Below are 14,998 nucleotides of genomic sequence, written 5' to 3'. Positions count from 1 at the left end.
GTGACAAAAAAATTGGAAACAAAAAAATAAATAAATAAATTATGGCATCACAATTGATAAGTGAAAAAAATCCTTCATAAGTGAGTAAATAGATAATAGGGGCGGCACAGTGGTGTAGTGGGTAGCACTCTCAAGTAGCAGTTAGAAGGGTCACTGGTTCGAATCCCAACCACGACACTACATGCCTGGAGTTTCTGGAGTCAAGTATCTTTTTTGCATGCACGTTTTTGGTGCGTTCCGGTGTTTTTGATGCGTTTCTAGATTTTTTTTTCTTTTTTTTCCATGTTTTTTCTTTTCACTGTATTGGGGTCCAGTGCATTTTTGAAGCATTTTACTGCTTTCCAGTACAGTTCAGTGCAGGAATAATGCGACATAGGCGGCACAGTGGTGTAGTGGGTAGCACTCTCGCCTAGCAGTAAGAAGGGTCACTGGTTCGAATCCCAACCATGACACTACCTGCCTGGAGTTTGCATGTTCTCCCTGTGCCTGCATGGGTTTCCTCCGGGTACTCCGGTTTCCTCCCACACTCCAAAGACATGCTGGTAGGTTAATTGGATCCTGTCTAAATTGTCCCTAGTATGTATGAATGTGAGTTAGGGACCTTAGATTGTAAGCTCCTTGAGGGTAGGGACTGATGTGAAAGTGCAATGTATATGTAAAGTGCTGCATAAACTGATGGCGCTATATAAGTACCTGAAATAAATAAATAATAGTTCAATATTCACCACCACCTATGGAATGGCCACTCACCTTCCAAACTAGGCACAAAACGTCACTAGAAGTTCCACATACATGTAGCGATCAGATTAAACGTCTTGCATCTCCGTATGTACTTGATTAAAAACCTTTTACTTCTCCATTGGTATTGACTCTCAAAGAGAAAGGATACAGTACATGACATTGTGCAATATTTCTTACAAGAACTGTGCTCAGTGTAAATATAGATAAATACACTGACATGTGCACAAATGTATCAGGCGTAAGGTAACAGTCAGGCTTGTAGGCTTACTCCTCCTCACTGCACCTCCCATGTAACCGAACACTGAAGAGACGTCACTGGTTCCTCCCAATAAGGAGCCAGTAATGGGGATTTCCTCCTGCTGGTGATGATACTATAAAGATTGTAGTGGCAGTTCCTCACACACCACTCAGCTGTCACTTTTCAACATGACTTGGCTCAGTCTTCTCTTCCTCTCTCTCTGCTGCTCGGCTCACAGTAAGTATCACACTCTGGATGAAGGGGCACAGGAGGAACATCTTTGGACAGCAGCAGTCTGGGTGTGGGGGGGGGGGGTGTTAGATGCTACCGGCAGATTTAGATACACTAACAAACTGAAGCCGAACTCCAGCACACATTTTATAATCAGTTACAGCAAACTTTTTTTTTTTTTTTTTTCCTTTTGGGATAAAGGTTTTACATGAATAAGCAAAAAGCTGACCATTGTAGGCACCCCTGCCAGTGATACATGGTTTGTTTCAGTCCTCTGCTACACTGCTACATCTGCAGGACAGCTTGTTGTTTTTGTAAAACAACGGGCTTACTGGCTGGATCACCAGGTGAAAATACAAGAAGGAAAGCGCTAAAAAAAAAAAAGAAAAGGAATGCAGCCATCACATCTAAATGATTGGTAAGCTGCATTATAATAAATGTTGGCTTTTTGGGTTTCAGCGCCAGTTCACACCACATGCAGTCCAGTGCGTTTTTTTTTTTTTTCTGCATCAAAAATGCATGGCAAGTAGGTTATATGGTTTCCAATGGCATAGTTCACATCGGTGCAGTCAGAAAAAAAAAAAGAGGTGGAGCATGTTATTATTATTTAAGGTACTTATATAGCGCCTTCAATTTATATATACATTCACACCAGTCCCTACCCTCAAGGAGCTTACAATCTAAGGACCCTGAATCCTAAGGTTAGGTTAGGATTCAGGGTTAGGGTTATTATTATTAATATTTTTTTGTTAGGGTTAGGGTGTTAATAATATCCCTACTAATAATACGAATAATAAAAATGTAAAGTAAATACACAAATAAAAATAATCATAAATAAATAATAAATACATACAATAAATGAATACTATGTAATAATAAATAAATAATTAACCCCTAACCCTTAAAAAAATAAATAAATAAATAAATACGGTAACTAAACACCCTAACACAAAATATATAAATTAATAGGAATAATTATATATTATTATATTTTTATTATTATTATTATTATTATTAATAATGTATTTAATTTTAAGGTTAGGGGTTAATTATTATGTATTTATTATTACATAATCATTTATTGTACTAATTTATTATTTATTTATTGATGTTCTTTAAATATTTGTGTATTTATTTTACATGTGTGTATTTATCTATTATTACAATTTTTTTTTTTTTACATTTTTTTTTCATTTGAGCAGCGCTCCCAAAAGCCCTGCCCATTGAAATGAATGGTCAGCACTTCCAAAGTGTCTGAAAAGCGATTCGGAAGCACCGCAACACGGGTGCTTTTAACCCTTTCTTCGTTCGGTAGCGGGGGTTAAAAACGCTCCGCTAGCGGCCGAAAAGCAGTAAAGCTAAAACGAGCAGCGCTTTACCGCTAACGCACAGCAGCCCCAGTGTGAAAGGGGTCTAATAAAATTAAACGATAGCAGTCACCACATTTTAAGAACTGATAATCTGTAATATATTAAATTTTTGTTTTGGGATTTAGTATTGCTTTAGTACTACTTTAAGAGGGTCGGTCTAAGCCCCACCTGCTTCCTTCTCCATTTTTGCTGACTGCAGGAAAAAGGACCTCAATAAAACACATGTGTAGTGTGATACTTTGCATCCCACATCCCATAAGAAGCCCATATCACTGGTGAAGTGGGCTTTTCATTATACTCTCATCTCTATAAACGATGGCCATTAATAAATTCCTCTAGAATGCCATTCATCCATGCTGGTCCATCATTAAGAAGGATAGTTGTGTTCTTCAGGTTCTTTGCTGAAGAACTGGGTCCCAAATGTATTTGAGTAGATTCCAACGCTTAATCCTTCCACATTATGGATGTTGATGATACCATTGATTATTACTTTATTTGTCTTGTTACTAAAGGTTCAGTCATGGTAATAAGCATGAAAAAGCAAGAAGTGACAGTTGGTGGCAATGTGACCCTCCAGTGCAGGCTGCAGGCCAGCCAAGAAATTTTCCAAATTACATGGCAGAAGGAGACAGGCAACCACACCGGGCCGGTGGCTACCTGCAGCAAAATGTACGGCGAGAGGATACTGGGGCACTTATCTAATCGGACTGAACAACATACAGTGGACACGCTCAGTTTGTCCGCCATCACCATCAACCCAGTGACCATGGAAGATCAGGGGTGTTTTAAATGTATCTTTAACGTTTATCCAACTGGAGCTAATTCTGGAACAATCTGCCTGGAGGTCCACGGTAAGAACTGCAATATGTGACTGAGGGTACTTTCCAAACCTCTGTGCTATCTGTGTTTTTTGATAATACATATGATGTATATTATATAGCCCAAAGTTAATTGACAACTGACCATCACCTCTATATGAGCTGCCTGGACAATCACTTCCAAAATCAAATGATTACGTTCAGGTGTTTCTTGTAAAAGGTACTGGTAATGCTAGAGTGCACCAAGCTGTGAGCATCCAATCTTGAGGAAACAGTTTGGTGAAGGTCCTCTTCTGTTCCATCATGACTGTGCCCCTATAAAAGACATTGTTTGAAGAGTTTTTGGTGTGGAGGAACTTGAGTGGCCTTCAAAAAGCCCTGACCTCTACCCTACTAAACATCTTTGGGATGAGTTGGAACTCCAACATCAGTACCCGACCTCACAAAGGCTCTTGTGGCTGAATGGGTACAAATTCCCACAAACCCGCTTCATAACACTCAACCACAATGCTTGTGGAAAGTCTTCCCAGAAGAGTGAAGACTGTTCAATCCACAAAGTGGGACCCAACTCCAAAGCAATGCCCATAATTTTGGAATTATGGAACACTCGACCACAAATGCATGTGGAAAACTTTCCCAGTAGAGTGAACACTGTTCGATCCACAATGGGGGACCCAACTCCATAGCAATGCCCATAATTTTGGAATTATGGAACACTCAACCATAAATTCATGCGGAAAACCTTCTCATAAGAGTAAAGACTGTACAATCCACAAAGTGGGACCCAACTCCAAAGCAATGCCCACTTTTTTTTTGATTATGAAACCATCAATGACAAATTCTTGTGGAAAGCCTTCCCAGAAGAGTGAAGACTGTTCAATGCATAAAGGGGGACCCAACTCCAAAGCAATGCCCATAATTTGGAATGAGATGTCCAACAAGCTCATATAAGTGTGATGGTCACAAATATTGTCAAAATAATATATTCACTGGAGGAAGGTTTAAAGGTTTGAAGGGCAAGTGCTCTTCCTGAATTCTGCTTCTCTCCGACTAGTGAAGCAGATTTGTATAGAAGTGGATAGCTTGGATTTACGCTCAGATAGTTTGCTAAGCCTGCTTTGAAAAATGCCCCCTTAGCAGAGGCCATATCTGGAGAGGTCATATAATTAGTTATAACATACTATAGCTATAGACAAACTTTTTTTTTAGTTTGTTTGTTTTTTAATTATTTTATATTATATATATATTATTTTAATTATTTTTTTTTTTGTTTGATGTGTATAGAGTGAGTAGGGGGGTTCATTCTCAGGTCATGGAGTTTTTTCTGATTTCACAAAAAGCAAATTGCTGTGGTGTTTGTTTCCCCTATGACAAAGGTCAAAACTAAGCACAGAGGGGTTTTTTTTTTCTTGATTACAAAATTAAAAATCCCAGTGAACCATTATGTACAATCATTATGTACAATCATTATGTACAATCAAAGGATCTCCCTAAATAGACTGGTCCTTCCCCCAGTAGTCACAGTAGATAACACATGTAGTTTCCAGGCAGTACAAGTACATCTCATAAAATTAGAATATCATCAAAAAGTTCATTTATTTCAATAATTCAAGTAAAACTGATAAATATTATATAGATGCATTACATACAGAGTGATATATTTCAACATTTCTTTCTTTTAATTTTGATGATTATGGCTTACAGCTAGTGAATACCCAACTTTCAGTATCTCAGAAAATTAGATTACATAGGACCAATAAAAAAAAAAAAAAAAAAAAAAGGATTTTTAATACAGAAATGTTGGCTTACTGAAAGGTAAGTCCATGTACAGTATAGTATGCACTCAATACTTGGTGGAGGCTTCTTTTGCATGAATTACGGCATCGATGCGGCGTGGCATGGAGACGATAAGCCTGTGGCACTGTTGAGGTATTATGGAAGCCCAGGTTGCTTTGATAGCGTCCTTCAGCTCATCTGCAGTGTTGGGTCTGGTGTCTCTCATCTTCCTCTTGACAATACCCCACAGATTCTCTATGGTGTTTAGGTCAGGCGAGTTTTCTGGCCAATCAAGCACAGTGATGCCATCATGATCATTAAACCAGGTATTGGTATTTTTGGCATTGTGGGCAGGTGCCAAGTCCTGCTGGAAAATAAAATCCACATCTCCATAAAGCTGGTCAGCAGAGGGAAGCATGAAGTGCTCTAGAATTTCCTAGTAGAGGGCTGCTCTGACTTTGGACTTGATAAAACACAGTGGACCAACACCAGAAGATGACATGGCTCCTCAAATCATCACTGACTGTGGAAACTTCACACTGGACCTCATGAAACTTGGATTCTGTACCTCTCCACTCCTCCTCCAGACTCTGGGACCTTGATTTCCAAATAAAATGCAACATTTTCAACAGTCCTTAATATTATTAAAAACATTTAACAGATAGATAGATAGATAGATAGATAGATAGATAGATAGATAGATAGATAGATAGATAGATAGATAGATGGGGTAAAGGGAGGCAGGAGCAGAAGGGCCAGGGGTGCATCTTGGAATTTGTGAAAAGTTGATCCCGGTAATAGATAAAAAGTCACGTATAAGTCAGATGGTAAGTGAGAGAGCAATGGGTCCCATGTTTTATGAAATGCAGTGGGTGATATTTACTAAAACTGGAGCACTCAGAGTCTGGTGCAGCTGTGATTGGGAGCCAATTAGCTTCTAACTTCAGCTTGCTCAGTTAAACTTTGACAATAAAACCTGGAAGCTGATTGGTTTCTATGCAGAGCTGCACCAGATTTAGCATGCTGCGGTTTTAGTAAATCAACCCCAATGCGTCTATAGTTTAGTTTCTCCATCAATATCTCATTGGTGAAAGTCCAATGTGCCCTGTTCTTCACAGCTGCTAAGGAGAGGGAGTCCGACAGCCGGGCTTTCACTATAATTTACTTGGTCGCTGTAAAAATATGCACCACATAGGCGTGCACATGAGGTTTGCCTGGGCACACCCTAATCACCCTGTGTGGTGCAGATTCCCCCTGCTGTCTGGACACCCCCCCCCCTCTTGTACCCCCTTGTGTCCCCTGCAGCGCTGCCAACTTCCTCTCTCACCGGCTGCTGCAGGGGAAGTTTCGGGATAGAGAGCAGGCGAAGGGCCAGTAAATATGTAATTTACTGGACCCTTCCTTTCTGAATGAACACAGTGAGTGATCGGTACTGATCACTCCTGTGTCCATTCATATCTGAGGTATAGTAAACTGTGCTTAAGTTTGTGAATGAACAAGAAGTCACTCAGCACAGAGCACTTCCTATTCATTCACTGATCAGTGCTGCTGAGGCTATAGAGAAAAGGACTGGGGAATATCTGTCCTCAGTCCCTTTCTCTGTCTCAGAGGTGAGACATCAGAGGTCTGTTTAGATTGCTGATATTTCACCAAAGCACCCTCTCCCCAGTGTAAAAAAAAGTATTAAAAAAAATTGTAAAAAATAATAAAAATTAACAATAGAAAACTAACACAGTCCAATGCCCTACTGACACCAATCTCTGCCCTACTGACACATATATATATAATATATATATATATATATATATATATATATATATATATATTTTGGGATGCACACCCTAATGCAATAGATTGTGTTTCACCTACGATGCACCATCAACTGACATTGACACTCAGTAAGCCCATCCGGATTTCAATGAAGCAATGCCTCACCAGTCGCCTGGATATCAATGATAAACATTATCAACATGGCATGGTGATTTTTTTATAAATAGACCCCCAAAGTGTAAAGCAAAATATTTTGTTAGGTTTGGATAGAATGAGGAAGTAGTAAAACCTCTTCCAGATTTTTATTACCGTGTCCCCACTGGTGAGATTTATTCCAGCGATTCTCAACCAGGGTTCCTCCAGAGGTTGCTGGGGGTTCCCTCAGCATTGAGCAATTTCTGCCTCTAAGATAAGTTCCCACTGACACCATTGATCTTTTTAACTATCTGTAAGGAGGTAATTCTTCCCAATGACCACAAGTGTAAGAACCATTCTTCCCACTGACCATCACACGAATGTATCATAAGTTGTAGATTTCAAATTCTTAGCAGGGGTTCCCCTGAGACCGGGGAACTATTTCAAGGGTTCCTCTGTGTTGAAAAGGTTGAGAAAGGCTGATTTATTCTCTTTTTTTTCCCAGTGACCACTGTCTGTAAGCATTGGGAAAATACAGCATTTTAGCATTGTCAAATGAGCAAGAAGTAAGAATAAACTTTCCAGAACAGCTGAGACGGAATTTCCTCTTTGTTTTGTAATCATTTTCTATTACTTCCTTCTCTTTGACCCAGAAAAAAAGATAAAAATAAAGTTTTAGTTTCCTACATAAGTTAAAACGTGATAATGATCATTTAAATGTATTGGAGCTTTTTTCCACTGTTACTTTTCCTTTATATAACTAGTTGAAAAATAATCAGTGCAATAACATGAAGGAAGCAGGAAATATTAAACAGTAGATGTATTTACACAGATCTCTACGCCAAAGATAAATAGAGGTCGTTGTACGAGAAATTCGCCAGCAGGGAAGTTTCTTTAATTAAAGGAAATATGAGAGCGTGGTTTACTATGAAAACTGCCCAGTTTCCCAGAACATAACCAATAACGGAATAGTGCAAACATGACGTGTTCTCAGCTTTACTTTCAGTTTCACTTCTGTAGAAGGGATTTCCTTCAAGGGAATTTCAACAACAAAAAAGTACATTTGCCTGTGTGGGACATAAGTCAATATCTATTAATGGTTATTGAAAGGGGGTTTCAGTTCTACTCTCCTGATAAAATAAAGCGATCTGTCATCCTTGTTTTTACTTCTTCTGGTAGAATTAAATCTATTCAGTAGATCCTGAATTTAACCTCTAGTGCAGCTATTATCAATAAGGGTTCTGTGGAAGTCCAGGGTTCCTCCAGAGGTCGCTCAGGGTTCTGTGAGCTGTGTCTGGTTGACCTCCCATCTGATGGTGCCTGCATAGTCCTGCCACTTGGCAGAGCCTGCTGCATGACATGATCTTTATTGTTGGCTGTAAGGGTAACGTTCCGACCACCCCTGCAAGAAGATATTTTTCCCCCATTGATGACCAATGTAAACTGTATTCTTCTCACTAACCACCAATGCAAAGAACATTCTGCCTACTGACCAACCAATGTATAGAGCATTCTTCCCACTGACCACCAACATGAGGAGCGTTCTGCCTACTGATCACCAATGTAAGGAGAATTCTTTCCTCTGACCACCAATGTAAGGAGAATTCTTTCCTCTGACCACCAATGTAAGGGACATTCTTCCCACTGATCACCAATGTAAGGAACATTCTTCCCACTGATCACAAATGTAAGGAGCATTCTTCCCACTGATCACCAATGTAAGGAACATTCTTCTCACTGATCACCAATGTAAGGAACATTCTTCCCACTGATCACCAATGTAAGGAGCATTCTTCCCACTGATCACCAATGTAAGGAGCATTCTTCTCACTGATCACCAATGTAAGGAGCATTCTTCCCACTGATCACAAATGTAAGGAGCATTCTTCTCACTGATCACCAATGTAAGGGGCATTCTTCCCATTGACCCCCAACGTGAGGAGCATTCTTCCCACTGATCACCAATGTAAGGGACATTCTTCCCACTGACCACCAATGTAAGGAGCATTCTTCCCACTGACCACCAATGTAAGGAACATTCTTCCCACTGATCACCAATGTAAGGAGCATTCTTCCCACTGACCACTAATGTAAGGGACATTCTTCCCACTGATCACCAATGTAAGGAACATTCTTCTCACTGATCACCAATGTAAGGAGCATTCTTCCCACTGATCACCAATGTAAGGAACATTCTTCCCACTGACCACCAATGTAAGGAGCATTCTTCCCACTGATCACCAATGTAAGGAACATTCTTCCCACTGACCACCAATGTAAGGAGCATTCTTCTCACTGATCACCAATGTAAGGAGCATTCTTCCCACTGATCACCAATGTAAGGGACATTCTTCCCACTGACCACCAATGTAAGGAGCATTCTTCCCACTGATCACCAATGTAAGGGACATTCTTCCCACTGACCACCAATGTAAGGAACATTCTTCCCACTGATCACCAATGTAAGGAGCGTTCTTCCCACTGATCACCAATGTAAGGGGCATTCTTCCCATTGACCCCCAACGTGAGGAGCATTCTTCCCACTGATCACCAATGTAAGGGACATTCTTCCCACTGACCACCAATGTAAGGAGCATTCTTCCCACTGACCACCAATGTAAGGAACATTCTTCCCACTGATCACCAATGTAAGGAGCATTCTTCCCACTGACCACTAATGTAAGGGACATTCTTCCCACTGATCACCAATGTAAGGAGCATTCTTCCCACTGACCCACAACGCGAGGAGCATTCTTTCGACTGACCACCAATTTTAAGAGCATTCTTCCCAATGATCACCAATGTAAGGAGCATTCTTCCCACTGACCACCAATGTAAAGCGCATTCTTCCTTCTGACCACCAATCTAAGGAGCAGTACTCCCACTGACCAACAATGTAAGGAACATTCTTTTCACTGACCCCCAATGTAAGGAACATTCTTCTCACTGATCACCAATGTAAGGGACATTCTTCCCACTGATCACCAATGTAAGGGACATTCTTCCCACTGATCACCAATGTAAGGAACATTCTTCCCACTGATCACCAATGTAAGGAGCATTCTTCCCACTGACCCATAACGCGAGGAGCATTCTTTCGACTGACCACCAATGTAAGGGGCATAGTTCCCTCTGATCACCAATGTAAGGAGCATTCTTCCTTTTGGCTACCAATGTAAGAAAGGGCAAAAAAAAAATGGCAGGGGTATAACCCTCCCTTACTCTATCCAAAATACTATATCCAAAAAGTACTTCTAAAGTAAAATGTAATAAATTGACCACAGTCTGAGCGATTCATTAAGGGAGTCTACGACACTTTTTAGAATACTGTTGTGCCTCCACGGAACAAATGACGGTACCTGCAACAAATTCATGTACCTCTTGGAGACAGGTACATAAACTTATCAGAGGCATGGAGGAGGCGGCACTGAGGACACTCTTGTCATTGCTTGTAAAGAAGCCAGCTGCGTCGTAGCAACCATCCAGCAGCCATCTGGAAGATTCCTGTCATTTCCTGAATATGGGCATTGCCAAATTTGGGTAATAACGCCAGCAAGTATCCCCTGCCCATGTGTTTACATTCAGCTGTGAGCTGGATAATCTCAGCAGCTGAATCAGGCTGGGGATCCTTGGTTGCTAGGAAGCCAGTGACCCATGGCGTCCTAGCAACCAGGAGCCCACATTCATGACAGCTTCCCGACATAAAATACCCCATTCTGAGCACCGGTGTCTCTCTGTATGCCAACTCAGACTTTGTTTTAATTACCTCCAGTTTGCTTATGTGCGAAGTGCAGAGATTCTTTTTAAATCTGTCGCAACCACAGCAACAGACTCGTTAAGTACCAAAAGTAAGAAATACCTGGATCTGGCACACGTGTTTTGGATGTTCTTCTAAAACTGTTTCAAAGCTTTGCTGAGTTCGTAACAGTCAATGTGAAAAGTGCCATACAGCCAGAAGTGTAGTAGCTTCTTTATTGTACCCCCCCCCAGTGTTTTTTTTTTTCCTGTAATGATTATCTAATGGGTTGTTTGTTTGTTTTTTTATATCTAGAAAGAAATATATCAGACCCTATTCTGGAAATACATCCGACCAAATCTCTGGACAGCGCAGAGAAGATGCATGTTGTCACCTGTTCAGCCACCGGCAAGCCGGCTCCGGAGATCTCATGGAACTCTACGGGTAGTTTGGCATCAATGCCTCAGGTGTACACCATTGACTATCCAAATGGAACAGTGACCACCATAAGTAACTTCACTCTCAGAGTCCCTCGGGGAATGGAAGAGAAGGTGGTCTGTGTGGTGAGTCACCCGGCACTCCCCTCCGACAAATATCTCTCAGAATTTCTAAAGGATACAAGTAAGTTGTCACACCGACTGTAGAACTTTATCAATGTACCTACCTACCTGCATAGTGTTATCGTTTTGTTCCCCTTGCATTGTATTCGACTTTAGATAATTTTTTAAAGTGCTACTCCAAAAACACTGTTTAGTTCACTTATGTATTCCATAGGTTGAACTAAAATTTGTGCACATTAACCCCTTGCTGACCAGCGCACGGCGATATACGTCGGCTCAATGGCACAGCTGGGAAAATGGGTGTACAGGTACGTCCCCTTTAAGATGCGACATTGTGGGCGCGTGCGCCCGCCGCGTGCTCTGTGACTGCGGGTCCCGCGGACTCGATGTCCGCCGGATGCCCACGATCGTGTCACGAAGCCGCAGAACGGGGAGATGCCTATGTAAACAAGGCATTTCCCCGTTCTGCCTTGTGACATGACAGAGATCACTGCTCCCTGTGATCGGGAGCAGTGATTGCTGTCATGTGAGTGGAAGCCCATCCCCCCCACAGTTAGAATCACTCCCTAGGATACACTTAACCCCTTGATCGCCCCCTAGTGTTTAACCCCTTCCCTACCAGTGACATTTACACAGTAATCAGTGCATTTTTATAGCACTTATCGCTGTATAAATGACAATGGTCCCAAAATAGTGTCAAAAGTGTCCGTGGTGTCCGCCATAATGTCGCAGTCATGGTAAAAATCTCAAAATAATAAAAATGCCATAAAACTATCCCCTATTTTGTAGACGCTATAACTTTTCCGCAAATCAATCAATATACGCTTATTGCGATTTTTTTATTTTTACCAAAAATATGTAGAAGAATACGTATCGGCCTAAACTGAGGAAAAATATTGTTTTTTTAATATATTTTTGGGGGATATTTATTATAGCAAATGTAAAAAATATTGCTTTTTTTTTTAAAAATTGTCGCTCTTTTTTTGTTTATAGCGAAAAAACGAAAAACCGCAGAGGTGATCAAATACCACCAAAAGAAAGCTCTATTTGTGGGTGCAATGTCGCACGACCGCGCAATTGTCAGTTAAAGCGACGCAGTGCCGAATCGCAAAAAGTGCTCTGGTCAGGAAGGGGGTTAATCCTTCCGGGGCTGAAGTGGTTAAATGAAAAGTATTTAAACAAAAGCAAATTTTTTTTTTATTTGCTGCATCATCAGAACCCTAAATCCACAGATGGTACAGAGGAAGGTAAAAAAAACCCATAACCTGAGGCAACAGGTGACAGCAATACCATTCTGTTGGGGGTTCTAAACCTTCCGGACTGTACTGGAAAATGTGCTTTTATTGCTACCTAAGTACCCATTGTGGTAGGGGTTCCCCTTACTTCTACTTTTTATTTATGAGAATTAAAGGAGTTGTAAAGGCTCAAGGTTTTTACCTTCATGCATTTTATTAATGAAGGTAAAAACACCTTTTGTGTTCAGCAGCCCCCCCCCCCCCATTACTTACCGGAGCTCCTTTGCGATCCAACAATGTGCACAAGAGCCTCGGCTTTCCGGGGGCTCTACCTCCTCATTGGCTCCCGTCAATCACAGCCAGTGAGCCAATAGGGGAGAGAATGGGGGCCAAGCCGTGGCTCTGTGTGTGAATACTCAGGAGCGAGCCTGCTCAGGTGCCCCCATAGCAAGCTTCTTTCTGTGGGGGCACATGGCAGGATGGAGGAGCCAGGAGCGCCGACGGGGGGACCCAAGAAGAAGAGGATTATGGCTGCTCTGTGCAAGTCCACTGCACAGAGCAGTTACGTATGACATGTTTAAAAAACAGGAGCCTTTAATATCACTTTTGTTTTCAGTTTTGGATAGAGCGCTGAGGCATTAGAACACCCTTCAGGCTTTTATTGCTATATATGCCCCCCCACATTAGTGAGATTTACCCCCTCTATGTATAAAACATTCATTGTGTGGATGTGACAAAAATAGCTGCATTTTCTCGGTGTAGTTCGTTTATTGTCAGCGCCACCTAGTGGCCGTGATGTGTTTGTTTCCCAGAAATACCTCAGTCAGGAAAAGAAAAACACATTATGCCCACTAGATGGCACCGATGTTATAGGAATTCTTCCATTGGGGACAATTGTTCTGGTGACAACCAGCAATTCAACTGTATTTGGAAAAATTTCCTCTCACTTTCTATTGGCTATGGGACAGGAAGTAAAGGGAGATCTCCCCAATGGGACAACACTGGGAAAAAAAACTGACGGGTGTTATAACTATCCCTTACTCTATCCAAAATAAAAATATATACGGTAGTTTTGCCTTTAGTTCTTCTTTAAATAAAGAGGACATGGGCAGATGTTTCTTCACTTCCTCTTCTCTCTGACACCCTTCATGCAGATAATAAATGATGGGGACAAAGATACCAAAAAATGACAGATGTTGGAACTCCCTCACCACTCTATATAAAACAAAAAAGTTGGTACTCAAAGCGGTTTTAAACCCAAAAGCAAACATTTTATTATATTTCAGGTTGCCAATTCTTAAAAGTGATGGCTGCATTCGTTTTTGTTTTGTTTTTTTTGTTTTTTACTTTGCCTTTCTCTCTTTTATTTTCACCTGGTGATCTGGCCAGTAAGTTTGTTGTTTTTCAACAGAACAGGCTGTTCTGCATACACAGCAGTTACTGGACTACGGTAAACCATTTGCCACTAACAGGAGTGCCTACAATGTACAGCTTTTATTTAATTAAATTATGGAAAACCTTTATCCCAAAAAGAACAAAGGGTTGCTGTAACGGTTTATAAAGTCTCAGCTGGAGTTTGGCTTCAATTTGTTGGCGTATCTAAATCTGTTAGTTCAACTAACATTCCCCTCCTCCCAGGCTAACAATGCTGCTGTCTGTTGTGCCCCCCGTGCTCCTTCCTCCAGAGTGAGGGACACTCTAATACAGGAGGTTGGTTACTGGCCAGATCACCAGGTGAAAACAAAGGGAAAAAAGCCTAAAAATTTTTTTTTTTTTTAAATGCAGCCATTAAATTTTTGGTTTTGAGTTTATTATTGCTTTAAAGTGTATTTAAACCCCAAAACATAAATTTATATGTTGCAGCTATAGTACAGCTTACCAGTCCTTCCATGTATTGGCTGTATTAGGTTTCTTTTTTCAATTTTTTTTCCTTTATTTTCACCTGGTGATCTTGTGATAAAAACACTTCCTGCCCTTTGGTGGCTCACTCCTCTTCTGTATCTATGAAGAGAACCATGGTTGTCACCCCGGCTTGACTTCAAACATGAACAAAACCCCTCCATGCTAAATAAAAAAATCACCCTAATGTTACAAAGGATAGAAAAGAAGAAGAATCAGCAGCTTTATATAAATCTAACTATATCAACAGAACATCACTGATTATAACCAATAATGAATTAACAATCTGTAAATCTGTATGTGATTTTTTTTTTTGGTGGGAAAAAATAATAATAATAATAATAATAATAAAAATAAATATATAAATAATGCAAAGAAGTCAAATAGTGCATAGTCCTTTCATTTCCTCCACCAAAAAAAATAAATAATGAATAATATATGTGATGGCAAAAAGGTTCAACGGTGTATGATCCTTAAATTTCCTCCACC

The 14,998-nt window shown here is 40.6% G+C and overlaps 1 protein-coding gene and 1 long non-coding RNA gene across 3 annotated transcripts in view; one reads left to right on the top strand and one right to left on the bottom strand.

Moving 5' to 3' along the window:
• The window catches only part of LOC141129346 (OX-2 membrane glycoprotein-like), a 35,591-nt gene that overhangs the window by 14,441 nt on the left and 6,152 nt on the right, over positions 1-14,998 (top strand). The window contains exons 1-3 of one of the 2 annotated variants that reach the window (XM_073617320.1): positions 1,079-1,216; positions 3,093-3,431; positions 11,131-11,436. In XM_073617320.1, coding sequence (XP_073473421.1) covers positions 1,168-1,216; positions 3,093-3,431; positions 11,131-11,436 — 694 coding nt within the window. In that variant the 5' untranslated portion in view covers positions 1,079-1,167. Of the gene's footprint in view, positions 1-1,078; positions 1,217-3,092; positions 3,432-11,130; positions 11,437-14,998 lie in introns of those variants that run through there. The other variant, XM_073617322.1, reaches the window with a different exon arrangement.
• The window catches only part of LOC141129347 (uncharacterized), a 177,939-nt gene continuing 168,094 nt past the window's right edge, over positions 5,154-14,998 (bottom strand). The window contains exons 2-3 of the long non-coding RNA XR_012241812.1: positions 14,490-14,611; positions 5,154-5,771 (exon numbers count right to left, since the gene is read on the bottom strand). This is a non-coding gene — a long non-coding RNA (uncharacterized lncRNA). The remainder of the gene's footprint in view (positions 5,772-14,489; positions 14,612-14,998) is intronic.

The sequence above is a fragment of the Aquarana catesbeiana genome, linkage group LG02 (genome assembly GCF_042186555.1).
Source record: "Aquarana catesbeiana isolate 2022-GZ linkage group LG02, ASM4218655v1, whole genome shotgun sequence".
NCBI classification, from domain to species: Eukaryota; Metazoa; Chordata; class Amphibia; order Anura; family Ranidae; genus Aquarana; species Aquarana catesbeiana.
The sequence above is the reverse complement of the archived record's forward strand: the minus strand, read 5'-3'. Positions and strand labels throughout refer to the sequence as shown.